This window comes from Geotrypetes seraphini, chromosome 6 (genome assembly GCF_902459505.1).
Source record: "Geotrypetes seraphini chromosome 6, aGeoSer1.1, whole genome shotgun sequence".
In the NCBI taxonomy this organism is placed as follows: Eukaryota; Metazoa; Chordata; class Amphibia; order Gymnophiona; family Dermophiidae; genus Geotrypetes; species Geotrypetes seraphini.
In genome coordinates, this window is record NC_047089.1 from 210,544,017 (window position 1) to 210,571,828 (window position 27,812).

Consider the following 27,812-nt stretch of genomic DNA (forward strand, 5'->3'; position numbering starts at 1 on the left):
GCCCCCTTTCTTTCTTTCTCCCTGCCGTTCCCCAAGCCACTGCCACTGCCGCTTCCATCGTTGAACAGGACCCTCCAATGGATAACAGGCCCCAAAGCCGACGCATGCTCTCCCTGACGTCAATTCTGCAATCGGAGAGGAAGTTCCGCCCAGCCAGGCAGCGATTGGCTGGCCCGAACTTCCTCTCCGACTGCAGAATTGACGTCGGGGAGAAGAAGACTTATCGGCTCGATAGATTAGATCGCCAAGACAAAGTGAGTCCTGGGTGATCGACTCACTTTGCCTTGGCGAGCTACTGGCGCCCCTGCCTCGGGCCCCCTGTCAGCTCCGGGCCCCTGAATGCAGGACTGGTAGTACTGCCCTGATGGCGGCCCTGCGGCACACCAGGCAACATCTCGCGGCACACTAGTGTGCCGCGGAACAGCGGTTGAAAAACACTGCTCTAGGGCAGGGGTGTCTAAACTTTTGGCTTCCCTGGGCCGCATTGGCCAAAAAAAATGTTTCTGGGGTCGCATAAACGTGCAAACGCTGCAGCAAGACAGGAGGGAGGGAGCTGGTAAGACGGTAAGCACCCAGGGGCAGCAGAGGAAAACACTGCATCGTCCTCGATCGGGGCTGCACAAAATACTTCATGGGGCTGCATGTGGCCTTTGGGCCGCAGGTTGGACACTCCTGCTCTTAGGGGGTCCAGAAGCATTTAGGAGATTAGCTTTCCACAGATTTCTGTTGAGGGAAATAACAGCAGGAGATGCCCTCCTAGTTATTGCTCTCCTAAGCTGCGAACCTTGGATAGTACTACTACTACTACTATTAATTATTTCTATAACGCTATCAGACACACGCTGTGGTGCACAGAGTCACAAAGAAGAAGAAAACAGTCCCTGCTCGAAAGAGCTTACAATCTAAACAGCCAAGACAGACAAACAGGATGCCATGGATACAGTTAAGGGGAATGGATCAGCAGGATGGGTTGGAGGGCAGAGGAGTAGGGTTAAGGATTGAAGGCTATATCAAAAAGGTGAGTTTTCAGTCTGCTTTTAGGGAAGGGAAGAGGCCTGATGAACAGACTCGGGTAATTTATTCCAGGCATAGGGGGCAGCTAAATGAAAGGAACGAAGTCTGGAATTGGCAGTGGAGGAAAAGAGTAAAGTTCAGAGCAGCTTACCTGAGGAACACAGTTTTCTGAGGGGTTTCTGAAAAACTGTGTTTTGACTGTTTCCTACAGCTAGAGTCTCATAAATTCTATATTTAGTGTTTTTAGGTCAACCCTGAAGTTTTTAAAGCTGTTTTGTGGCACCAAAACATTGCTGCAGTGGCCATCTTGGATTTCCCAAAACATTTTTCTAAGTTTGCAGTCTTAAAACGCCTTGATTTGCCTCTAAATTGATTGGGATGGAGTCCTTGGACCCTAATACCCCTATATCTTGCCTTATTTGTGCCAGATGGGTGGCTAACCAGTACCCGTATGCCATGTGCTACTTGGCACAGGAAGGAGGTGTGGGAGTTCAGGCTTGGCCCCCCTGCAGGCCTCCAGAGTTGGAAAAAGGCAGGTGAGCCTTTCAGAAGGATAACATACCTTTCGGGACCCTGGGACAGCGGCTCTGTACACCATCATGACACAGAGGTTTTGCAACCCAAGAAAAGGCGTCTGCTCTACCCTAAAGGATAAGGAGATGTGCTCTCTCAGACCTTTACCCCAGAGTTTATTAATTTACTCTGGCAGGCTTATGCATGAGGCAGAGATCCGCTGGTCAAGTCCGCGAGCAAGTAAACTAGCACGCAGACCTCGTTGGAGTCTCAGAGCGCTACTTCCCCAAAAGCGGAGGGTATTTTGGACTATGATAGTCCTTCTATCAAGGACTCAGAGGACAAGGGGTCAGATTTGATCCCTTTACTCTCCCAAAGTGAGGCTTCCCTGATGGGTGACACAGCCTCCTATGTAGAGGACCAAGAATTGTTGGCTATAGATCAAAGAGAGGAAAACTCCATCTGCCAACTGTTTTAAGTCCTCAGCTCTAATAGAAATCATTACCAAGTCCCTCCGAGAATTGAGAATAGATCCTCTGCAAACCCTATCTTCCCAGTGTTCTCTTCTGAGTGGGGTCTGGATTCAGTTCACGTCCTTCCCTTGGCACGTGGACATGAGGATCTTAATCACGGAGCCCTGGGAGACCTCTGAAGGATCCCCGAAGGTGGCTAAAACCATGGTTAAACTGTATCCCATGGATCAGGAGTTCAGAAAATGTTTGCTGTACCAAAGTGGTCTCACTGGTAGCCTAGGTGACCGAACGCAGTTCCTTACCTAGGAAGGGAAGAGTGGTTTTAAAAGATCTGCAGGACCGCAGCGTAGATATAGTTCTCCAAAGGCAGTTTGAGGCTTTGACCTTAGGGGTTACGGCTGCGGCTGTGGCCATCTTTGTGTCACGCATCTTTCACTCTAGGCTTAGAGTTCAGACCATAGAAACATAGAAAAAGATGGCAGATAAGGCCTCGGCCCATCTAGTCTGCCCACCCTAATGACCCTCCCCTATTTAACTCTGTGCAGAGATCCCACGTGACAATCCCATTTCTTCTTAAAATCAGGCACGCTGCTTGCTTCGATCACCTGAAGTGGAAGTTTATTCCAGTGATCAACCACTCTTTCGGTGAAAAAGTATTTCCTGGTGTCACCGTGCAATTTCCCGCCCCTGATTTTCCATGGATGTCCTCTTGTCGCCGTCGGACCTTTGAAAAAGAAGATATCTTCTTCTACCTCGATGTGGCCCGTGAGGTATTTGAACGTCTCGATCATGTCTCCCCTCTCTCTGCATTCCTCGAGTGAGTATAGCCATAATTTATCCAGCCGTTCCTCGTACGGGAGATCCTTGAGTCCCGAGACCATCAGGGTGGCCATTCGCTGGACTGACTCAAGCCTCAGTACATCCTTGCGGTAATGAGGCCTCCAGAATTGTACGCAGTATTCCAGATGGGGCCTCACCATGGATCTATACAACGGCATAATGACTTCAGGCTTACGGCTAACGAAACTCCTACGTATACATCCTATGATCTGCCTAGCCTTAGATGAAGCTCGCTCCACTTGATTGGCAGTCTTCATGTCTTCACTGATGATTACCCCTAAGTCCCGTTCTGCAACAGTCCTTGCTAGGATCTCGCCATTTAGGGTGTAAGTCTCGCATGGATTTTGACTGCCAAGGTGCATGACTTTGCACTTCTTGGCATTGAAACTCAGTTGCCAGGTCCTAGACCATTGCTCCAATAGGAGTAGGTCGTGTTTCATATTGTCCGTTGTGCTCTTGCTTATTATATTACATAGTTTGGCGTCATTGGCGAATAACGTTATTTTACCTCGAAGCCCCTCAGCCAAGTCCCTTATAAAAATATTGAAAAGGATCGGGCCTAAGACCGAGCCCTGTGGCACTCCGCTGATCACTGCCATCGTTACAGAGGGGGTGCCGTTCACCACCACCCTCTGAAGCCTACCACCAAGCCAGTCTCCAACCCATTTTGTCAAAGTGTCACCTAATCCTATAGAACTCATTTTGCACAACAACCTGCAGTGTGGGACACTATCAAATGCTTTGCTGAAGTCCAAGTATACAATGTCCAAGGACTCTCCAACATCGAGCTTCCCCGTCACCCAGTCAAAAAAGCTGATCAAGTTGGATTGGCAGGATTTCCCCTTGGTAAATCCATGTTGACGGGGATCCCGTAGATTCTCCACGTCCAGGATCTTATCTAATTGGTGTTTGATTAGAGTTTCCATTAGTTTGCTCACTATTGATGTGAGGCTCACTGGCAGACTCTGAGCCCCCCTGCCTCAGCTTGTGCTGGCGGGCATAGACTACATTGCAGATGCACTATATGACATTATCAGAGTCCTGGGAAAAGTCTCGGCCTTTTTGATCACTGTCCAACGTATTCTTTGGATCAGACAATAGGCAGGTAATTAAATTTCTAAAGCAACGCTGAGCAGTCTCCCTTATAGAGGAGAAATGCTGTTTGGCAAGGGCTTAGATGATCTCCTGACCAGTGTTCAAGACCGTTGGGCCAAATTTTTAACAGACAGCATACTCTGAGCACCTAAAGGCCAGAGTTGTGGTGCTCTTGCCAATATTCTACCAGATGAAACTGAAAGAAGCCAAGAGAGAGATATATCTGATGAAAGCAGAAGAGCTAGAAATGTAAAAATGGTAGACAAAATTTTTTTCAGATATATTAGTGAAAGGAAGAAGATAAAAAACGGAATTGTGAGACTAAAGATAATATGTATCGATATGTGGAGAGTGGTGAGGAAAAAGCAAACATGTTAAACAAATACTTCTGTGTTCACGGAAGAAGATCCTGGAGAAGGACTGAGATTGTCTGACAGAGTTACACATGAGAATGGAGTAGATACCGTGCCTTTCACGGAAGAAAGTGTTTATAAACAACTTGAAAAATTGAAGGTGGACAAAGCAATGGGACCAGATGGGATCCATCCCAGGAATATTGAGGGAGCTCAGAGAGGTTCTGGCGGGTCCTATTAAAGATTTGTTCAACAAATCTTTGGAGACGGAAGTGGCTCCTGGGGATTGGAGAAGAGCGGATGTAGTCCTTAGTCACAAAAGTGGTTGCAGAGATGAAGTGGGAAACTATAGGCCGGTAAGCCTCACTTCATTTATTGGAAAAATAATGGAAGCGTGACTGAAAGAAAGGATAGTAAAAATCCTAGAATCAAATGGGTTGCAGAATCCGAGGCAACATGATTTTACTAAAGGTAAATCATGCCAAACAAATCTGATTGAATTTTTTGATTGGATCACCAGAGAATTGGATCAAGGGCATATGTTAGATGTAATTGACTTAGATTTCAGCAAAGCCTTTGACACGGTTCCTCACCTCTTGAACAAACTTGACGGGCTGGAGTTACCACCAGAAGTGGTGAACTGGATTAGAAAATGGCTGACGGACAGACGCCAGAGGGTGGTGGTTAATGGAATTCGCTCGGAGGAGGGATAGGTGGGTAGTGGAGTCCCTCAGGGATCGGTTCTGGGGCTGATCCTGCTCATTGTGTTTGTGAGCGACATTGCTGAAGGGTTAGAAGGACAAGTTTGTGTTTTTTCGATGATACCAAGATTTGTAACAAAGTAGACACTGAGGAGGGAGCGGAAAACATGAAAAAGGATATGCAAAAGTTAGAAGAATGGTCTAATATCTGGCAACTAAAATTTAAAGCAAAGAAGTGCAGAGTAATACATTTGGGGATTAGAAATCGGAAGGAACCATTTGTGCTGGGAGGTGAGAGCCTGATATGCATGGATGGGGAGAGAGACTTTGTGGTGATAGTGTCTGAAGATCTAAAGGCAAAGAAACACTGTGACAAGGTGGTGGCTGTTGCCAGAAGAATCCTAGGCTGTATAGAGAGAGGCGTGACCAGTAGAAGAAAGAAAGTGTTGATGTCCCTGTATAGGTTGATGATGAGGCCCCACTTGAAGTATTTTGTTCAATTTTGGAGACTGTATCTGACAAAAGACATAAGAAGAATTGAAGCGGTCCAGAGAAAGGCGATGAAAATGGTAGGAGGCTTGCGCCAGAAGACATATGAGGAGAGACTGGAAGCCCTGCATATGTATACCCTAGAGCAGGGGTGTCAAAGTCCCTCCTCGAGGGCCGGAATCCAGTCGGGTTTTCAGGATTTCCCCAATGAATATGCATTGAAAGCAGTGCATGCAAATAGATCTCATGCAGATTCATTGGGAAAATCCTGAAAACCCGACTGGATTCTGGCCCTCGAGGACCGACTTTGACACCTGTGCCCTAGAGAAAGAAGAGACGGGGGAGATATGATTCAGACGTTCAAATACTTGAAAGGTATTAATGTAGAACTAAATCTTTTCCAGAAAAAGGAAAATGGTAAAGCCAGAGGGCATAATTTGAAGTTGAGGGGTGGTAGACTCGAGTAATGTTAGAAAATTCTTCTTTACGGAGATGCATGGAATGTGCTCCCAAAGGAGGTGGAGAGTTCAAACAAGCATGGGATGAACACAGAAGATCTCTAATCGGAAAATAATGATATATATTGAAGGAACTAAGGCCAGTACTGGGCAGTCTTGCATGGTCTGTGTCCCGTATATGGCTATTCAGTTGAGGACGGGCTGGGGAGGGCTTCGATGGCTGGGATGGTTAAGATGGGCTGGATTGAGCTTTGACGGAGACTCCAGTAGATAGAACCTAAGCACACTATCGGGCAGGGCTCTGGGTTTCTTGACCAGAAATATCTAAGAAAAAGGATCATTTAAATTAAATGGTTAATTTATGGAGCATATATGGTTGAGAATGTCATTCCCCTCCCAATAACTCTTATGTTGCTGTGTTTGCTTTGTTGTAGTTAAGGCACTTCCTCCGTCCTGAGGAAGATACGAAACGCGTTGGTGGGGCGTAGTGTAACAGCTAAGTTATCTAGGGGATAAGAAATTTTCAGTATATTACTTGAAAATGAATCAGAAAGAATGATAAATTATTGAAATGACTGAAATGACTAAGAAAACATATGGAAGAGATAAAAATTAAATGAATTGAGATACTGGAAATGACTTTAAAGATATTAGCATATTTATTTATTTATTAAAGAGCACAGAAACAGTATGAACAATTAGAATTAGAAACAGTGTGAAGAATAAAAAAGAAAAAAAGAGATTAGATAAAATATAGGACACATTTGGGTGAGCCAGTGACGAGTGCTGCCACATTGTAATGCAGGAATCAACAAGCAGACAAGTGGCATTCTGAGATTCCCCTTGTGTCATTTAAAAGTATTATAAGCTGCTTCATAAAGCATGATACAAATTTAAACAATAGTTTGAAAAATCTTTGCATATATGGTTGGGCAGACTGGATGGACCATTCGGGTCCTTATCTGCCATTGTTTATGATGTTACTACAGGAGCCAATCTGTCGATCAAATCGGGAAAGATTCCAAAGGACTGGAAGGTGGCAAATGTTACGCTGATCTTCAAAAAAGGTTTGAGGGGAGACCTGGGAAACTACAGACCAGTGAGTATGACCTCGGTACCAGGAAAGATGGTAGAGGCGCTGATAAAGGATCGCATCATTGATCACCTTGACGGACACGGTCTGATGAGGACCAGCCAGCACGGTTGCAGCAAAGGCAGATCTTGTCTGACGAACTTGCTGCACTTCTTCGAAGGAGTAAACAGGCAGATAGACAAGGGTGACCCGGTCGACATTGTATATCTGGATTTTCAGAAGGCGTTCGACAAGGTTCCACATGAACGACTACTTCGGAAAATTGCGAGCCATGGAAACAAGGGTGAAATACTCACGTGGATTAAAAATTGGCTGGAGCATAGGAAACAAAGAGTGGGGGTAAATGGACAATACTCTTACTGGAAGAGCGTCACCAGTGGGGTGCCGCAGGGCTCGGTGCTTGGACCCGTGCTCTTCAACATCTTTATAAACGATCTGGACATAGGTACGACAAGTGAAGTGATTAAATTTGCTGACGATATGAAGTTATTCAGAGTGGTAAAGACACAGGGGGATTGAGAAGATCTGCAACGTGACATAATCAGGCTCGAGGAATGGTCATCGACATGGCAGATGAGGTTCAACATGAATAAGTGTAAAGTGATGCATGTATGTAACAAAAATCTCATGCACGAATACAGGATGTCCGGGGTGGTACTTGGGAAGACCTCCCAGGAAAGGGATTTGTGCTGTGGCGGCAAAAAGGGCGAACAGAATGCTAGGAATGATAAAGAAAGGGATCACGAACAGATCGGAGAAGGTTATCATGCCGGGCCATGGTGTGTCCTCACCTAGAGTACTGCATCCAGCACTGGTCGCCGTACATGAAGAAGGACACGGTACTACTCGAAAGGGTCCAGAGAAGAGCGACTAAGATGGTTAAGGGGCTGGAGGAGTTGTTGTACCCTCTCCAAGGTAGGGAGAACGAGAGAGCACTCTCTAAAATTGAAAGACAAACATTAGGAAGTTCTTCTTCACCCAGAGTGGTAGAAAACTGGAATGCTCTTCCGGAGTCTGTCATAGGGGAAAACACCCTCCAGGGATTCAAGACAAAGTTAGACAAGTTCCTGCAGAACCGGAACGTACACAGGTAGGGCTAGTCTCAGTTAGGGCGCTGGTCTTTGACCAGAAGGCCGCTGTGTGAGCGGACTGCTGGGAATGGTGGACCATTGGTCTGACCCAGCAGCGGCAATTCTTATGTTCATATGAGCCTTTACCCAGAGAGCCTTTCAGGGCACCAGACAGAGATTTTCTGGGATCAGAAGGAACCAAAATCCCAGTTTCTGCTCCACAGTGCCAGCCAAAAAGCCACAACGATGCTAGCCCTCATGACACTCCTCTGAAGATTGGAGGACAACTCTTGGATTTTCTGGAAGCTTGGGAACATATAACATACTACCACTGGGTTCTGGACATTATCAGAGAGGGGTTATAAGATATTGTTAGTGTACCTTCTCTCTGACTGGTTCATTGATTTGCCAGCTGGCTGGCCAGAAAAAGCAAAGAGAATCAGACCAACACTGTGGAGATGACTCGGGCTCCATCAGATGCTCCATGTACTTTGTCATGCCAGAGAAATGGAGGCCCATTCTAGATATCAGCATGTCAATGTGGCCCTGAGAGTTCCTTGGTTTCAAATGGAAACAGTTCGGTCAGTCATTGCAGTCTGGAGAGTTTCTGTCTTCCTTGGATTTGATGGAAACTTACCTTCACATCCCCATCTTCCCAAAACACAGGCAATTTCTCAGATTCCGTGTGCTGGAAAATCACTAGTTCTTGGTGCTTCCCTTTGGGCTGGCAACAGCACCCCAAACTTTCACCAAGGTGATTGTGGTGGTGGCGGCAGTGTATCTCTGCAGAGCGGGGTGGCCATTGTACCCATACTTGGACAATTGGCTCATCAGAGTGCCGAGCTCCACAACCATGGAGATGGTGCGGTATAAAAACCTAAGGTTTAGTTTAGTTTAGATCAGAGTGCCGTCCCTACAGGAAGGGAAACAGGCGGCAGTTGTGGAGATGCTGCAGTGTCTGGATGGATTGTGAACTTTTGAAAGAGCCACTGGTTCCAACACAATCTCTAGAATATCTGGGAGTATTATTCTTTATCCCAAGACAAGCAGGCAGCATATTCTCAACATGTGGAGGTGACGTCATCCACGGAGCCCCGTAGTGGATAGCCTCACAAGCAGACTTGCTTGAAGAACTTTCAAAAAGTTTGTGAGTGCTGCACCGCGCATGCGTGAGTGCCTTCCCGCCAAACTTAGGTCGTGCGTCTCCTCTGAGGTACCTCAGTTTTCGTTTTTCCGCGGAGCCAAGAAGCATCTGTGTTTCTCAGCTCTGCCTGACTTCGAGTTCTACCTTCTCGCACCACGGCTTGTCCTCTTTAATTCTTTATTTTCTTTTAGTAGTCGCTGTGCAGCGTATCTCTTTATAAAAAAAACAAAAAGTTTTCGTCTTTTTTCGTCGGTTCTCGTCTGGCAGGGCATGGGCTCATGCCCTGCCACCGACCCTCGTTTGGCTGCGGCCGCCTTTTTTTCTATGTCCCGGCCTGTTACGGGCTTCAAAAGGTGTAGCCAGTGTAATCGGGTGATTTCAATCACCGACCTGCACCATTGGTGTATTAAGTGCTTGGGACCCAAACATTGTACTGAGTCGTGCCCGCGCTGTGCTACCCTTCAAAAAAGATCTCTCTGGAGACGTTGTGTCCAGATCCAGCAGCTCTTTGGTTCCATGGAGCCGTCTGCAGAAAAGGCGTTGACCTCAGCCTCGACCTCGGTGGCGGCCTCGTTGGCTAAGTCCTCGGCTTTGAGCAAGTCGCCCTTGTCCGTGAAGGCCCCATCTGCTGTGTCCTCCTAAGGTTTCGTCCTCAGTTAAGTCTGCTCTTCCCTCTGCAGGTATGCTAGCTAAGAAGCCTCCAGCTGAGTCTCAGGCAATCCAGGCAACGAGTGCAGTCGTGCCAGCCTTTACGAGACCTCCTCCGAAGCGTGCCTCCAAAAATAGGGAATACTCATCCTCAAGGTCGCCCTCTGTGGAGCACACTGCTGCACCTTCTAGACCAGAGTCATTAGTCTCGGTGCCTGTCTTCGAGGACATACTGCAAGCCATATTGACCAGGCAGCTCACCTCTGTATAAAAACCATGCCCTACTTCTTCTCCGACTTATCTGAGCATCGGTTGCCTGTGTTTCAACAACTCCACCATACACTGTCTCAAATATGTCTCTTTATGCTTCAAGCGACTTATGATGCATTTGAAATGTTATCTCGAGTCACTGCTTTTTCTGTGGCAAGGCGATGTCTGGCTTGGCTATGGATTGTGGACATGGATCCTAACCTTCAAGATCACCTTGTCAAGGTAATGAGCTTTTCAATGAATCCATTGAGGCAGCCACCAAGCGTCTGTCAGAGCATGAGCAGTCCTTTGCCTCTTTGATTCGACCTAAACCTAAGCCTACAGCTCCTAAGCCTTATAGACCACCTCCACGTCGTTATCCACAGAAATCTACTCCGGCTTACTCCAGGCCTCCACCCAGGAAACAGCCACAGCATCAGTGTCAACAAAAACTCCTGCTGTAGCTAAGTCTGCACAGTCTTTATGACAATCTAAATCTGAGCATAACGTCTATCTTTATCCATCAGTCTTCTGTCCTTCCAGTAGGGGGTCGTCTCCATCACTTTTATCAACAGTGAGAGCAGATTACATCAGACCTCTGGGTTCTCACCATCATCAGAGAGGGTTACTCGCTCCAATTTCTTCAAATTCCGCCAGATCTCCTTCCAAAAGAGTTTCCTTCCAACATGTCACAAATCCCCTTCTTCTTCAGGAGGCTCATGCTCTTCTTTGCCTCTGTGCCTTCGAGGAGGTTCCCTTGACCCAACGGGACATGGGGTTTTAGTCCCGTTATTTTCTGATCCCTAAGAAGATGGGGGATTTGCGATCTCTCCTTGTCAAAGAGAAGTTTTGGATGCTCTCTCTTCCAACCCTGTATCCCCTGATGGATCAAGGAGATTGGTTATGCTCCCTAGATCTCAAGGAGGCTTACACTCGTATTCCAATTCATCCAGCCTCCTGCAGATTCCTAAGATTTCAGGTGGGGAATCTTCATCTTCAGTACAGAGTCCTTCCTTTCGGCCTCAAATCATCTCCCAGAGTCTTTACAAAATGCCTGATGGTGGTGGCTGCAGCCCTGCGGATGCAGGGTCTTCAGGTCTTTCCATATCTGGACGACTGGCTTATCAAAGCCTCATTGCAATAGGAGGTTCTTGTAGCGGCCCAACGGACATAGCGTTTCTCCAAAGTCTTGGGTTCAAAATCAATTTTCCAAAGTTCCAGTTACGTTCCTCCCAAACTCTACAGTTTATTGGAGTTATCCTGGACACTGTTCAATTCAGAGCATTCCTGCCTCAACAAAGTCAAGTTACTCTCATTCACCTTTGTCAACGAGTGTCTTCCCTCATGTCAATCTCGCCAAGATACATGATGGTTCATCTCGGTCACATAGTCTTTACAGTTCATGTGACTCCTTTTGCCTGACTTCACCTCAGAATTCCTCAGTGGACCCTAGCATCTCAGTGACAGTAAGCTTACGACCGACTCTCTCAACACATTACAGTGACTCCTTCGTTGAGACAGTCTCTCCACTGGTGGATGCTCTCTTCCAATCTTTCCAGAGGTTTGCTATTTCACACGCCTCTTCATCAGAAGATTCTCACGACAGATTCCTCGACATAGACTTGGGAGACGCACCTAGATGGTCTCCGTACTCAAGGTCACTGGTTCAGCTTAGATCGTCGTCATATCAGTCTGTTGGAACTCAGAGCGATTTTCTATGCTCTCAAAGCTTTTCAATATCTTCTCCACGACACGATAAGTCTTCATTCAAACGGACAATCAAGTCGTTATGGATTATGTGAACAAGCAAGGAGGAACAGGATCTCTACCTCTTTGTCAAGAAGCTCTGAAGCTTTGTAAGTTGGCAATCCTTCACAACACCTTCCTCAGAGCTGTCTACATCCAAGGGGAGCAAAACTGTCTGGTGGACAAATTAAGTCGTCACGAATGGACACTCAATTCCTCGCCTCTCCATCAAATTTTTGCTCAGTGGGGAACTCCTCAGATAGACCTCTTTGCATCTCCCCACAACAACAAACTGCCTCAGTTCTGCTCCAGGATATACACTTCCCCTTCCCCATTCGCGGTTTCTCTACTCGCGATTTCACATAATCGCAATTTTTTTTTGGGGGGGAGGAGGAAACCCCCCCCCCCCCCAATATTTTTGTCTTCCCCCAGCATCCCGGCCTTACCTGGTGGTCTAGCTGGTTTTCGGGGCAGGAGCAATCTTCCTACGCTGCCCCGTGCAGATAGCCATTAGGAAATGGCTGTGGGGAGTTCCCGAGAGACATTTATTCTCCTAGTTTGCCAACACTCCCACCATCCCATTCTGGTTAGCTTGGAGGTCACCTACATGTTGAGAATATGCTGCCTGCTTGTCCTGGGATAAAGCAGTTACTTACAGTTGTTATCCAGGGACAGCAGGCAGATATTCTCACAACCCACCCACCTCCCCTGGATTGGCTTATTAGCTAGCTATCTGAACTGAGGTACCTCAGAGAAGACGCACGACTTACGTTCGGCAGGAAGGCACTCACGCATGTGCGGTGCAGCATTCGCAAACTTTTTGAAAGTTCTTCAAGCAAGTCTGGTTGGGAGGCTGTCCGCTACGGGGCTGCGTGGATGACGTCACCCTCACATGTTGATATCTGCCTGCTGTCCCTGGATAACAACTGTTATGGTAACTAACTGTGTTATAATAATAGTAATAATAATAATAATAACTTTATTTTTCTATACCGCCATAGTCAGACGACTTCTAGGCGGTTCACATTGAAAGAAGGCTGGACATTCAGCAAATTACAAATGCATGAGGGGAATGTTAGAGAAGAAAGGGGGATGTTGGGGAGGGAATGTAAGAGGGGTTGTAAGGGGAAGGGAAAGAGAGAGGGGTAGGAAATGCATGAAGATTGCTTCGGGTTGTAGGGGGAAAAATGCGTAGAGAGCACGGATTGGTCTGGTTAGGTGATGAATTTGTCAAACAGAGTGGTTTTGATAGATTTTCAGAATGCGTTGTAGGTCTGTCTGGTTTTATTTATGTAGTTTCCCAGCCAGGATTGTTGTCTGTTAGCTTGGAACATGAAGGTTCTGTCAAGGAAGGATTTGTATTTGCAGCCGGTAATTTTAGGATAGGCAAATAAATTTTTATCTCTGGTTCTTCGAGTGGGATTGTGTAGAGTAAAGCGTGTTTGCAGGTAGGAAGGTGCTAGGCCCCAGATTTGTTTGAAGTAGATGCATGAAAATTTGAACTGTATTCATGCTTCCATTGGTAGCCAGTGCAGTTTTTTGTTGTATGGGCTAATGTGGTCTTGCTTTCTAAGTCCGAAGATTAAAAAACTGCAGTGTTTTGTACTAATCTCAGTTTTTTTATTGTTTTTAGTGGGATACCCAGGTAGACGATGTTGCAGTAGTCCAGGGTGGATAGGATCAGCGATTGCACCAGTAACCTGAAGGATGTTGTGTCAAAGTATTTTTTAATAGTCCTTAGCTTCCAGTGTATAAAAACATTTCTTCACTGTTAAGTTTGTGTGGTCAACCATGGTCAAATGCGTGTCTAGTGTGATACCCAGAATTTTTATGGTTTTGGAAATCAGATATTCATGGCTGTTTATTTTTAAAGATGTTCTCGTTATTTTGTCGTTGTGGCTTGCCAGGAAGATTGTTTTCTCTGTGTTTAGTTTCAGTTTGAAGTTAGTGGTCCATTTTTCGATTTCTCTCATTGTGTGTGAAAGGATATCTATAATTTCAGTTGAGATGTCATTTAAGGGGATTAGGATGGATATATCGTCTGCGTATATGTAGTGTTTTAAGTTTAATTTTTGTAGTCGGTGACCTAAGGATGCTATGTAAATGTTGAATAATGTAGGTAATAGAGGGGAGCCCTGGGGTACCCCTGACGGGTTATTCCATGGGTTAGAGTGATTTCCATTGCTGGCTACTCGGTAGGATTTGTTTGTTAGGAATTCTTGGAACCAATTCTTTACCTTTCCGAGATTCCCATTGCATCAAGGCACAGTAGCATGATTTTGTGGTCTACTAGGTCAAACGCACTGCTAAGGTCTAATTGTAGGATCAGTGTTATGTGGTGGAAGGCCAAGTCTTCCTTCCAGAAGCATGCTCTGAACTTCTCCAAGATAGGGCGGTATATCAAATGCCACTAAACATAAACATGTCATCTAAAAATGTGAAACTGATGCCCGGGATTTGCAAACTGAGCCCAAACACCTCTTCTGCTTCTTTCCTGTCTCCCCTCTCCCTTTTAGCATTTCAATACTGTTCCTCTGTAGCAGAGGAACAGTTCTAGAGCTGGCTGCAGACAGGGTGTATTTGTGGCTGTTGCATCCAGTGAAGGACAGTGGTTTGGAAGTGCCATGGGGCAAGGGGAATAAAATGGAGAAGTATTTGGATCTGGTGGGGGGGGAGGGGTTAGGGATGAGGAACAGGAAAGGTGTTATCAGCACCTTCAAGATGGAGGGAGAAGTAATAGTTGCTGGATTCACAGGGGATAGAAGAAAGAAAGATGTTTGTAGCATATTTAAAATAGAAGGAGAGAAAGAGAGCTGCTGGATTGAGGGGGTTAGGAGAATTGTTGGATTCTGCTGACCACTCCCCTGTCAGAAGGGTTGTTGGACTCTTGAGGCGTGTCAGGAGAGTTGCTGGACTTATAGGAATTAGGAGGGCTTCTGTACTGGCAGGGGAAAGGGCTAGGAGAAATGCTGGACTGGCAGAGGGAAGGGGGAATGAGGAGCGAGTGAAGATGAACTATCAGGGGCACTGGGAAAGAAGGAAAGAGATGCCAAATTACCTAGTGGGGACCCATAGAGAAGGGGAGAGAGTAAGAGATGTGGAACTGTGGGAGACGGAAGGAAGAATTGTTGGATGCAGTAAAGGAGGGGCATATGTTGCACTGTACATCGGTGGGGGTGAGAGGGAATAGAGGGGGAGAAGAGAGAGAGATACCATCATATAGGGAGCTATAGGAGAGAGATGCTGGACCCATGGAAGGTGGAATGATGTTTGATGCTGGTTGGAGAGGAGAGAGACAGAGAGATATTGGATCATATAGGAAGAATAGGAAAGATGCTGGAGCTTTTTGTGTAGGAAGGGTAATGAGAAAGAAGCTAGACATGTGAAAGGATAGGGACACAGAAGGGAGATGATGGCATCGAGGGAGCATATAGACAGGGGCACTGATGGATGGACAGAACCAATGCTGAACTAAGTGGGGTGGAGGAAATTAGGGACACGGAACATAAATGCTGAACATTGTGCAGCATATGGTCAGGAAGACAGGAGTAATGTTGGGCACAGGGGAAGGATAAGGATGCAGAAGAGTGATATTAAACAAGAGGGAGGCAGGAATACAGAATGGAGATGTCGAGCAGGGGAAGGGAAATGCTGAGCATAGGAGCAGCATAGAGGTAGATGCACAGAGGGAAGATGGATAATGGATTTAATGGATATATAGAAAGAAGAAATGTGATATGGACAGAAGAACCTCCATCTTACACTTTCAGCATTACTTTTTAACCTTTGTTTAGCATCATTGATGAATGTTTTAAGGATTGGGTGTCAACTATAGATTTTATGCAGATGGCATCCAATTAATTCTTTTTTTTCCAATGATTGACTGGCAGAGGGAATTACAAAGTAAAATGATATTATACTTGAGAACAGTACAGGCATGGATGATGCAACAAAAACTGATTTTGAATTTATTGAAAACTAAATTATTGATGGTGAGGAGAATAAGAAGATCCAGCATGACCTGAAGAGACCGAAGTAGATACCATGAGAATACCAGTAAGGAAGAAAATTAAAGTTCTTGGAATTTGGTTAGATTCAACATTATCAATGAGAGATCAAGTGTTAGCTACAGTGACATCTTCATTTTTCCAAATGCAGCTATTGAATAGACGGAAGCCAATGTTATCAAAATATGATTTTCGGATAGTATTTCAATGTATGATATTACAGAAATTGGACTATTGCAATACCCTGTACCTGGGGATGGGATCACTGCAGGACACCCCAGTGTAGGGCACTGCAGGGAGTCCAGAATACTGCTGCAAGAATGATTTTTGGAAGTGATAGGTTGGGACATGTGACCTTGACCCCCCTGCCTCTTTTTTTCCAACAATTATACTGGCTTCTTATTACATGTAGAATTTTGTTTATAAAGTTTTAGTGTTAATTTTTCAGGTAGTGCTTAATGGAATACCTTGGTATTTATCACAAGCTATCACATTGTATTATCCACATCACCCATTAAAATCTGAGATGGCAATGCACTTGTCACTAGATGGAATGCAGCGAGTGAAATATGCTGAGACTAGGATGAAGGCAATTTTGATAATAGGGGTGAAAATGTGGAACAACTTAATTGGACAGTTAAGGATGTTGGACAACATACAAAATTTTAAAAAGCTGCTGAAAGCAACCTTATTTGTGGAAGTATTTTCTTAAACATATAGTCAGATTTGTATAGCAGGAAATAGAGACGGGCAGCAAAATATGATTTTAAATTTTGTGCTTTTAATGTTACTATGTTTATTTAATATTTTATGTATGTATGGTTGTAATCTGCTTAGTTTTTAGGCAGGTATAAGTCTTTTAAATAAATAAATAAATAAATACATACATAAAAAAATAACTAACAAATACTGTAGCTCCTCCCTTTGGGTGCCTTGCTGGAGAGCAGCTGGGGGAATTTGGACTCTTCTTGGGTTGTCCTTCTCTTCCTTTTGGTTCTCTTCTGTTGGGGCATTGTATCCCTGTCTTGGGAACTGGCTGTTGCTTGATTTTTTTTTTTTTTGTTCAGCAGCATTGTTGAGACCATGGCCTTCTCCATATGACACTTGCTACCCTACTCTCATGAGGACTGCTTTGCTACATCCCACAAGTATCTGGATTCATCTACTGTGAAGACAAGGAAAAACTGTTTTACCTCATAATTTTCTTTCCTTTAGTTACAGCAGATGAATCCAGAGTCCCATTCTGTCTGATATGCTTAGTTTCTCCTTTTTCTTCCTTAGATTCTGGGCCTTCTGGCATCTTTGGATTGATTTATTGTCAGTTTCCTATCTTAGGCTGTGAGGAAGAAATTGTATACCTCATTGTTTTCATTAATTGCCCTGTTTTATCATGAGAAGTTCTAACTTATCAAGGAATATTTCATGTTATATGATAGAGCCCAGTTTAATGCTCTCTGTCTCCACCTGCTGGTAGATGATCATAACCCTCAAGTATATGGATTTATCTGCTGTGACTAAAGTAAAGAAAATGATCAGGTAAGACATAATTTTTCTTTTTGTTGCTTCAATAGTTTTTTTTTCATTCTGGGTTTTTACCTTTGGCATACAGTAGGTGTATTGAAGAGCAGAAACAGAATCAGTTCCCTATAAAGGGAGTGAAGTCAGCTCTGAGATTATTTTTTTTTCTTTCTGCATCTTCTGGCAAGGGATCATAACCACTTGTCTGGACTGACAGGACTCAAGGTAAGCAAATAAACTGTAAGTTTTAAATTTCACCTTGGTGTTAGCCCCCATATTGACAACATTTTGCATACTAAGGTAATTAAATAGTATTTTTCTTGAAAGGGGGGAATCCATTAAGTGTAAAACTGTTGTGTGTATACTTTTGTGTTTCTGAACAAAACAAGTAATGTTACTTTTAGCATGTTTGTGGAATAGACCGATAAATGTCTCTGGCTTTCTACTTGAAGAGCATAGTAAGAACATTTATGGCTATCTAATCCTTCAAAGGTTTATGAAGGTTTAGGGTTTGAAAAGAGAAAACTCTCCTTAATGTTTGCTTAGTTCAATAAGAGATAATGACAACTGTCAATCCTGTTGAAGATTCAGAGAGAAAAATTCAGCTGTTAGTTGTTTGCTGAACAGAGAGAATGTATTGACTATTTGGACCAGATTCTATAAATGGTGCATGTGTCAATCAACCGCTAGGAGCTACTTATAGAATCATGCCTAGCATCACCTAAGCAGACTTGGGAATCACTAGGCATTCTAGAGGTAGACACAGCTAATTTACCAGTGCCTAACTTGGATGCCTAGTGATGCCCAAGTCTACCATGCCTATTCTCTGCTCCTACCAATGCCTACTTTTCAGGTAGGTGTCATTAGGCGTCAGAGGACACCTGGACTTAGGCATTGCTAGGTGCCGCTCTGAGTTCCGTGTTGAACACTTACTTGTTAAATTTTTTTTTTTTTTTTCCAAATTAAAATCCTGCTATTCAAAAAATTTATCCAGATGTCTTAACTCTACGCCCTGTTCTCCTCCTTCCTTACAAATTCCCCCTCAAAGTGTCCTCTCCGTAATTCTTTCTCCTCAGTCTCAACAATGTAAACAGCTCCCCAAACTGTAAATTTCCTGGAACTGTCCAGTCATCTTTTTGTAATCCAAAACCCTAAATTGTAATTTTCCTGGAAATGTCCAACTAGTTTCTTTTGTAATCCGCCCAGAAATGCAAGGTACGGGCGGAATAGAAGTCATTAATGTAATGTAATGTAATTAACTTCAATGGCATGGTTAATTACCACACCATTTAAACTAATTAAGACAATTTGAATTGCACGCAGATTTAAGTTAGGTGTTGCTAGGCATCCTCAATGTAGGTGCCATTTATAGAATCTGGCCTTTTGTTTCTAAAATGTTGCATTGGTTCTATCAAAATTTTTTTAAAAAAGATATCACTTGCACTTTAATATTTCTTCTATGCCAACATATTTCCTGCAGTTTCTTATAAACTCTAACCTGTCTGTGTGATGACAACAAATAAAGCTCTCTCCTACTTTCAGGTGCTCGTGAATATCATGTACAGTTTTTTAGCAACGAGCCTGAGAGGGCGTGGGTCCACGAGAAACGGGTCAGGGAATATAGGGGCCGTAAACAGTATGAGCAGCTCTTGGTCGAAAGTTCAAAGCTACCTTGCAATCACTCAGAAAAATTGAAGGTATGTGCCAATTTATCGAAGTAAAATTACAGATTTGACATAATTATGTGTATTTATGTGCATGTATTTATTAGGATTTATTTACTGCCTTTTTGATGAAATTCACTCAGATGGTATTATATTTGTATAGCTTGTTGAACCTAATGCATACGAAGAGCCATTGAAAAGTTCTCAGCCAAACCAACAAAGTTGGTGCAGTTTCCATCGAGGGCTATACACTTAGGGCTCCTTTTACAAAGGTGCGCTAGGACTTTAACGCGCGGAATAGCTTGTGCTAAATTGCCGCGTGCGCTAGCCGCTACCGCCTCCTTTTGAGCAGACGGTAGATTTTTGGCTAGCGCGCGCTAATCCAGTGCTTGTGTTAAAAACGCAAGCGCACCTTTGTAAAAGGAGCCCTTAGTTCAGCGATTTTCTACATTTTTCATTACGTATTTTTCCAATGGAACGGAAAAAGTAGAAAATCACTGGACTAAATGTATAGCCTTGATGGAGACTGCTCCAGCTTTGTTGGTTGGGCTGAGAACTTTTCAGCAGCCCCTCGTATTTATGTATAGAATTTACAGTGATCATTCATTAAAACAGAGAAAAAAGGCCATGGCTTAAGTTTAATCTCACTATAAATTGCATCTCTTTCAGTATGGATGACCTATAACAAATAACAAGAAGAATGAAATGGTTTGAAAAGGATTTAACATTGGTTTTTAGTTTTATCACCATTATTATAGTTTATAAGTACTTATGTACTTATAAACTATAATAATGGTGATAAAACTAAAAACCAATGTTAAATCCTTTTCAAACCATTTCATTCTTCTTGTTATTTGTAGTATCTTTGTTAGATTTTTGTTACTTTCTAAACCTGTATAAAAATAATCAAATGGAGATGTCTTCAATATACTACAATCAATTTAAAATAGAAACAGAGAAACATGATGGCAGATAAAGGCCAAATGGCTCATCTGCAGCATCCACTATCTCCTCCTCTCCCTAAGAAATCCCAAATGCCTGTCCCACACTTTGTTGTATTCAGACACAGTTTTTGGCTCCACCACCTCTATAAGAAGACTATTCCACACATCTATCACCCTTTCTGTTAAAAAAAAAAAAGTATTTCCTTAAGTTTGCTCTTCATCATTACTGCAACATTCTCTACCTCCCCTGCCCTGCAATAATGATTGAACAACTACAAACAATTCAAAACACAGCTCTGAGACTCGTCTACTCATTGAAGAAACATGACCACATTACAGAGGCATACATCGATTCACATTGGCTTCCAATCCAGGAAAGAATACAATTTAAATTCTATTGTAGACTATTTAAAACTATAAATGGAGACGGCCCAATCTACCTAAACAACCGCTTCATCCAAACTACCTCTACCAGTCATAGAAAAACATACACCCCATTCACAAAGAAGTAAAACGGAAAAAACTATACAACGGCCTACTAGCCACTCAAGCAGCAAAACTAGATAACCAAATCTCCAACCTATTGATAACAACCCAAGACTTCAAGATGTTCTGAAAGGAAATAAAAACTATACTCTTCGAGAAATCCCTGAATAAGACATAAAATCACAAATACTTTCCTTCTTACCATCCTCTCCCTAACCCCTGATCTTACCTGACCCACTCTTGGAAACGATCTTTGATCTAACTTTGTAACCCTCCTTCTATAATTCTTTTTGTAATCCGCATTGAACCGCAAGATAATGGCGGAATAGAAATATGTAATGTAATGTAATTTGCTCCCTTGTTCCAGAGCTTCTTTTCAAATGAGAGACTTGCCTCATGTGCATTTATGTCATGTAAGTATTTAAAGGTCTCTATCATATCTTCCCTCTCTTGCCTTTCCCCCAAAGTATACATATTGAGATCTTTTTAGGTCTGTCCCCATATGCCTTATGAAGGCCACCGACTATTTTAGTAGCCTTCCTCTGAACCGACTTCATCCTGTTTATTTCTTTTTGAAGGTGCAGTCTCCAGAATTGTATGCAATATTCTAAATGAGGTCTTAACCAGAGCTTTATACAGGGGCATCAACACCTTTTTCCTACTGGCCATACCCCTCCCTATGCATCCTTCTAGCTTTTGCCGTCACCTTTTCATCCTGTTTGGCCACCTTAAGATTATCACACCCAAGCCCCGCTTCTCTTTCATGCGCAGAAGTTCTTCACCCCTTAAACTGTACTGTTCCCTTGGGTTTTTGCAGCCTAAATGCATAAGAACAGCAGTATAGCCTGTATATGCAGAGTGAGGCAAGCATTGTAGCACTGTGAAGAGGGACTTCTTTTATTGATGGCCAACTCATTCTACCCCACCTGTGATGGAGAGTGACAGAACAGTTGACAGCAGCAGCAGAATCAATGCTTCATGATATTGGCATTGGCTCCATGACATTAAGCAATTTTCCTACTGGTAAGAAACATGGCCTTCCTTATCAAAGCTAGACCAGTCCACACCAGTGGTTTTGTCTCTTCCTCTTCTCATTCCTTTGTTGGGAAGTGCGAGTTCATGTTGTGGACTAGAGACTGTGCTTAGCAAAGGAATGAGGGATGAAGAGACAACACTACTGGTGTGGAGTGGTTTAGCTATACTCGATGCATGAAATTAATAGGTAAGAATAAACATTTTAAATTGAGGCTGCATTTCTTTCAGTGGGATTGGGAGGAAGGGAGTTGGCTTAATTGAAAAGAACATCCTTGGGGCCCCTAGAAGAAACTGAGGGAGTCTGTTTGTCATCTTGCTGCTCTGGTCAGCTCTTCAACCCTGGGGAAGCACTTCTTTAGGCCTCCCTGAATGCACCATTGTGATAAAGGGAAGTGATGGAGCCATTGGAGGAAAGTCTCGGGGGTTTCAGGTAGCCCAGGAAGGACTTACTTCCATCACAGGATGGAAGAGTGCAGTCCAGATCCAGAACAAGGGGAGGGTGAGTGAGATACAGTTCCCTTAGGGAATTTGTCTGCAGAAGGGGGAGAAATTCCTTCTGCCTAAGGCTAATAAGTTCCTGGTGGTGCATCTGTTTAAGTGGGAAGAGGTGCTGTTACTTATCTCACAAATGATGTCCTCTCTCAAAATGTAGAGCCACTGGTGGAGAATGTGATAGATGGGAATCCCATTTTGGAAGACTTAAAGAAGCCTGAAAGATCATTTCTGTTTTAATAAGCCCTCTACAGGATGGTCTTGGAAGACCTTGCCGAGTTTTGTTTTGTTGGTTTTTTTTTTTGGGGGGGGGGGGGTTCTAGCCCTCAGTGGCACTAAAATCGTATGGAGACTCTATCTTCTTCCTAAATAGAACTGGATGAACTGTTCTGATCCTCAGAACGAATGTGTTAGTGATGGTAGCCAGCAAGTCGATGATTCCCATGGAGGGTAATGTGACACTGAAAAGTGTCCTTGATAGGAGGGTAGTGCTGCTCCTCAAGCAAGCATATACTGTACTTCTTCAGCTAATGGGACTCGGGATACTATTTCTGGAGGTTATGTGGTGTGGGCCTTCTTTTGGTGGATTCAGCAGCTGCCAGTGACTGGAGATAGCCCCTTTGGAGTTGGGGACGGTCTTGTGGTGCATGCACTCTTATGATCTGGTTTGGGTTGGGGCTTGGTCAGTGGCCTCCATGGTGTAGAGCCGTTTGACTTTGGAACTAGTTGGTAGACTCAATTCAAGGTTGAGGGTCAGTGAGCTTCCCTTCAGAGCACGCTCCTTTTTAGAGACCAGGAGAAGCTTGTTAAGGACCTGAATGAAGCATGGCTGCTAAGGTTGCCTGATGATTGCTTCAGATCTTTTGCTAGTACTTCATCAAATAAGTTAAGCCTCAAAGATTTGGGTTGCTTTTGGGCAAGCAGACAGTCCTGAAGGCCCATTGGACTATACTTTGGGTCAGTTCAGGGAGAGACAGCCTTTTTGAGGAGTCTGCAAACCCAGGCATGCGGAAGACCCTCAGCAGCTAGAGGTAAGACTTCTCATTGAAAACCTGTGAGTCTATTCTGAGAGGCTGTGACAGGTAAGATATCTTCTCAGTCAGTTTTTCTCAGAATGGCCAAACATTATCTCTCAGATCAGTAGGTGCTTGTGGTAATACAGCAAGGCTGTGCCTTAGAGTTTTTAAAGCCCCTTTTCAGTGCTTTTGTGATCTCTTCCTGTGGTTCGGTCACCAAGATAAAGACTATTCTTTTGAGACCTTGGAAAGTGTCCTACAGCTGGATGACATTATGCTAGCTCCTCTGGGGAGCGTTCATCCAGTTCTGGACTTTAAGGACATCAACATAGCACTGCAAATTCTGAGAATTTGCATGGAAATACTGCATTCGGTTATCAGTGTGATCAGACTGGAGGAGTTCCGTACCTCTCTCGATCTGGCAGAGGCATATTTGCCAATCTGGTTTGCCCAACTCATCAGAGGTTTCTGTGATTGTGTGTTTTTAGATGTCTTTATCAGTTTTAGGCACTGCCATTTGGGCTGGCTAATGCATCCTTGACATTCTTGAAGGTGCTAGTAGTAGTGGTAGAATTTCTTTGTGGGGAAGAGATCAGGGTCCATCCCTACCTGTAAAACTGGTTGATCCAACATGTTTTTGAGGATGAGGATGAAGACAAGGTGATCCAAATACTGGAGAGGCTAGGCTGGCTGATTAATTATGTCAAGAGTAGTCTCATCCCTCACAGTTCCTGGAATATCTGGGAGAGAGATTTAAGCATAATAAACATGTAAATGTCAGCAGATAAACACCTGAATGGTCTATTCAGTCTGCCCATAAGTTATACCCATTAAAAAATACATGATTAGATTAACTTGTCTCTTCTTTGATATTTCTGGGCCGTCGACTGTAAAGTCTGGTATTGTCCAAGGTTCCAAATGCTGAAGTTGCATCCAAGCCTATCCAACCATCCCTTTGTTTTCAGGATATCTACTGTAAAGTCTGGCCAGTAACATCCTCATGTTCTATATTAGTGGAGTTCACATTGATGCCCACCACAGCACATCCTACATCAAATCATCATATATGGGACACAGATCGTGCAGGTCTGTCCACTACCGGCCTTAGTTCTTTAATTTACATCCTTCATTTTCTAATTCGAAATCCTCTATTTTTATCCCACGCATTTTTGCAATCTTTCACCATGATCAAATTCATTTTGCAAAAATGAATTTGAGTACACAGTCATGGTGAAATTTTTTTGATACACAGCCCTGACGCAGATTGCGAAACATGCATGTCTGCATGGGGTTTGGCATTACGCCGCTACTTGATATTTAAGATGAGTAAAAATATTACAATATTTAAACAGTTTATATATTTATTAAGAGATTTTGTTGATGGTGAGCCAGTGAGGAAGCTTGGGTAATTTTACCCAAGAATTAAGCCGCTTCTGAGGCTCCATGGTGTTTAAGTATATACCTTTAAACATGCCTATGTGTATACAGAGAGAGCAGCTTGATATGTATAACCACTATTAAGTGTTTTGAGATGTTGGGTTGGTGCTTTTGATCTATTACCAATCCAGGGCAAGCATTGACTTCCCCCATGTCTGTCTCAATAGCAGACTATATAGACTTCTCCTCCAGGAACTTGTCCAAACTTTTTTTTGTAACATATTTTATTGAGCCAACATAGAGAAATGCATTCATGTGTTAACAATATCAAGGTACAGTAACTGAAAGATTCAAAATATACATCAAGGCCAAACCATTTTATATTTTCTACCCCCCCCCCCCACACACACACACACCTTCCTACCCCTCTCTCCCGCTAATATCCAAGAGTGTCCAAACCTTTTTTAAAACGGGAAACTGACAGAGTTAGCTGTCAGTTTAGAAGAAGTATGCAGGCAGATTGATAGGCTCTGAGTTGGAGAGCTTCCATTTTGTCTTTTTCAGCTAAGTATCTTTGAGGACAATGGTTTCCTTTTTGCCAGAGGTGCTCTCACAGTTCCATATGAACCAGGAGGTCTGTCTTTCAACTCTCTAAGAGTTTTGCAGAAGGGCTTAGAGTATTTCATACACTGGATGTACGTAGAATGGTTCTCCACTTATAAGTGACAATTCCTTTCAGAGGTCTGAACCTCCTTTTTTTGTTGTTTTGTGGTCTGCAAAAGGGGCAGGTGGTCATTAGTCAAATACTAAAGTTTGCAACTACAAGTGAAAGAGGACAGGAACTTTGGATGGATAGCCCTCAGGAGGTGTTGTCTTCCCATCCAGGACAGCTTGAGTATATCTCACTAATTTGAACTAGTCTAGCAAGTTGATAAGGAAGATGAAATTTTTCTTACCTGCTAATTTCCTTTCCTTAAGTCCTGCTGGACCAATTCAAGCCTCTCCTAATTCAGATTTGCTGGTATTTGTTTCCTGCCATAGATGGTGGAGCAGGTGGAGTTTCTGCAGTTACAGGTCACCTCTATATTATAAAAGATCATTACTGCTCCTTGAATCAGAGGACCTGTATCATATGTTCAATGCTTGTGTCTTTTTCACTATAATTATTGATTACAGGAAGTCTGTCATCAGCTTTGGTAAGAACATACTAGAGATTTCCAGGACTTCAATAACCTTTATAGTGGTGGTGATGTCATTGAAGATCAGTGTTTCCTGCCTCCATCTCCTGGTTGGGGAGCACAACCCACTAATCTGGACTAGTTTAACTAGATTCAAGGAAAGGAAATTAGCAGGTAAGAAAAAATATCTCCTTTTGTGTAGCTAGTTAGTCCATACCAGCTTCTTCCCAACCAGCAGGTGGAGAAAGTTTTCAGGAGACATGATGTTCCAGTTACCTGATTGCTCTAGTTGGATATATCTAACATCTGTAAGGAGTGAAAAATAGTGGTTTTAGATTTTTTAAAGATATATAATTGAATTAAACAAAATAATCCCAGTAATTTCATACGAGTAAGGTGAATGGATTGGTATAGGAAATCACAAAGAAATTACATGAACAGGCCAGTAATTCTGATAAGCTAAGGATATTTTTTAAAGTTTCTGAATTCTGTAAAACAACTTTTACAGCATTTCATTATTGTTTTCTTTTTTAAGATGCGTAAACGAAGATCTCAACGAGAGCGTGTTCAATGGGAGATTGGCATTGCCCATGCAGAGAAAGCATTGAAGATGAGCAGAGAAGAAAGAATAGAACAGTACACATTCATCTATGTGGATAAGGAGTCTGAGGAATTGTCCCCCAAAAGAAAAATTGTCTCGAGATCAGAAGCCAGAAAGACTCGCAGATCTAAGTCTATTTCAAGTTCTGAGACGGAACACACTAAAGAGGAGGTAGTGGTAGAAGCGTCAGCAACACCTACTCCTGAACCTTCCCCCCCAGCTGTGCCTGTTTTATCTCTGCCAAGTCCTGAAGGGCGGAGACAAAGTCAGAGGCGGCAGGTAACTGTGGAAGAAGAACCACCACCTGTCAAGATACAGTGGAAAACTGCTGCTGCCAGGAAATCCTTGCCACCCTCCATATTGATGCACAAGGGAACATTGGACCTTCAGAAGTGTAACATGTCTCCCGTGGTGAAAATTGAACACGTTTTTGCTCTTCAGAATGCTACAGGGGATGGAAAATTCATTGATCAATTTATTTACACCACAAAGGTACCGTTGGGTTTAAAGCACAGTGACAATAAATAACTCAAAATGTATAAATGTATCCATATAAACAATTATAATCATACAATTTAAATGGTCCTCTGGCTTTGCTAATTTGTAAAACATATGGCAGCCTGGTTACACCAGAAAGAAACTCTGTGTAGGGAGGCTGCCAGGAACTCCTTTTTCTGGCCTGGTCTGGCACTATGGCAAATATAAAGCTCAATTTCAGCACAGCCAAATAGAGTGTGTGGGTGGGAAACCTGTACAAGGACCTTGGGTTGGCAGGAAAAAATCCAAAGAAGATTTCATGGTAGTTTTGCCAGGTAGAACTGTTGTATGTGTAATATCGCTGAATATTTTTGAAGAGGTACATCATGTTCCACAGTTCTTTGTAAAAGTCATCTTTAGGAAATCTGATTAAACTTCACACTTTTCCATTGGATGCTGCTTCATGTTTATTTTATTCCCAGGTTGCAAACCTTATATTTTTCCAAATTAATATAGATCAGTTATTGAGTTCTATAGGGATGAGGTCATCCAGGCTGCTGCTTTGACCTTAAACCTCCTGTTTACTCTAGGGTTGTGATGCCAAGCATCATAGGAAGAGGACATCTGATACTGTCCTGAACAGCTGCTGGAGCCCATGACATGGCCCAGCATTTTAATAAATGAGCTTTGCAGCTTGGATGTAAAATGTAAAGTAGTGGCACCTAGTTGAAAAGCATTACATTTAATCAGCATCCTAATGGTGTCTCCTTTTTCTTTTAAAGAAAAAGATTCAAACACCTCAGTAAAGTCCCTATGTAGTGTAACCACCCAAACAATGTTATGGTAGGGCAAGTAGATGTTTTCACAAAGAACTTAGGTAAATTTGAAATCATTGACCTCTAAATGAGAAGTACTGGGAAATTTGTTTCTTTGTACATCCATGTGTATCTATATTATTGTCAGTTTGAGCTGCAATCATCTTCATTTCTTATTTCACAGAACATTTTCACATCTGTTTTATAATAATTAAAATAATCCTAGTTTACAGGTAATTTCTTCATATATATAGAGTCAGCTTTATTATTATTATTTTTGGGAGGAGAGGTTTTCTTGTAGGAATTATGGGGAAAT

The 27,812-nt window shown here is 43.2% G+C and overlaps 1 protein-coding gene across 6 annotated transcripts in view; it reads left to right on the forward strand.

Moving 5' to 3' along the window:
- NSD3 (nuclear receptor binding SET domain protein 3) overlaps positions 1-27,812 on the forward strand; it is a 247,944-nt gene that overhangs the window by 68,980 nt on the left and 151,152 nt on the right. For all 6 annotated transcript variants that reach the window (XM_033948594.1, XM_033948593.1, XM_033948592.1 and 3 more), the window contains 2 exons: positions 18,954-19,108; positions 26,139-26,696. In XM_033948594.1, coding sequence (XP_033804485.1) covers positions 18,954-19,108; positions 26,139-26,696 — 713 coding nt within the window. The remainder of the gene's footprint in view (positions 1-18,953; positions 19,109-26,138; positions 26,697-27,812) is intronic.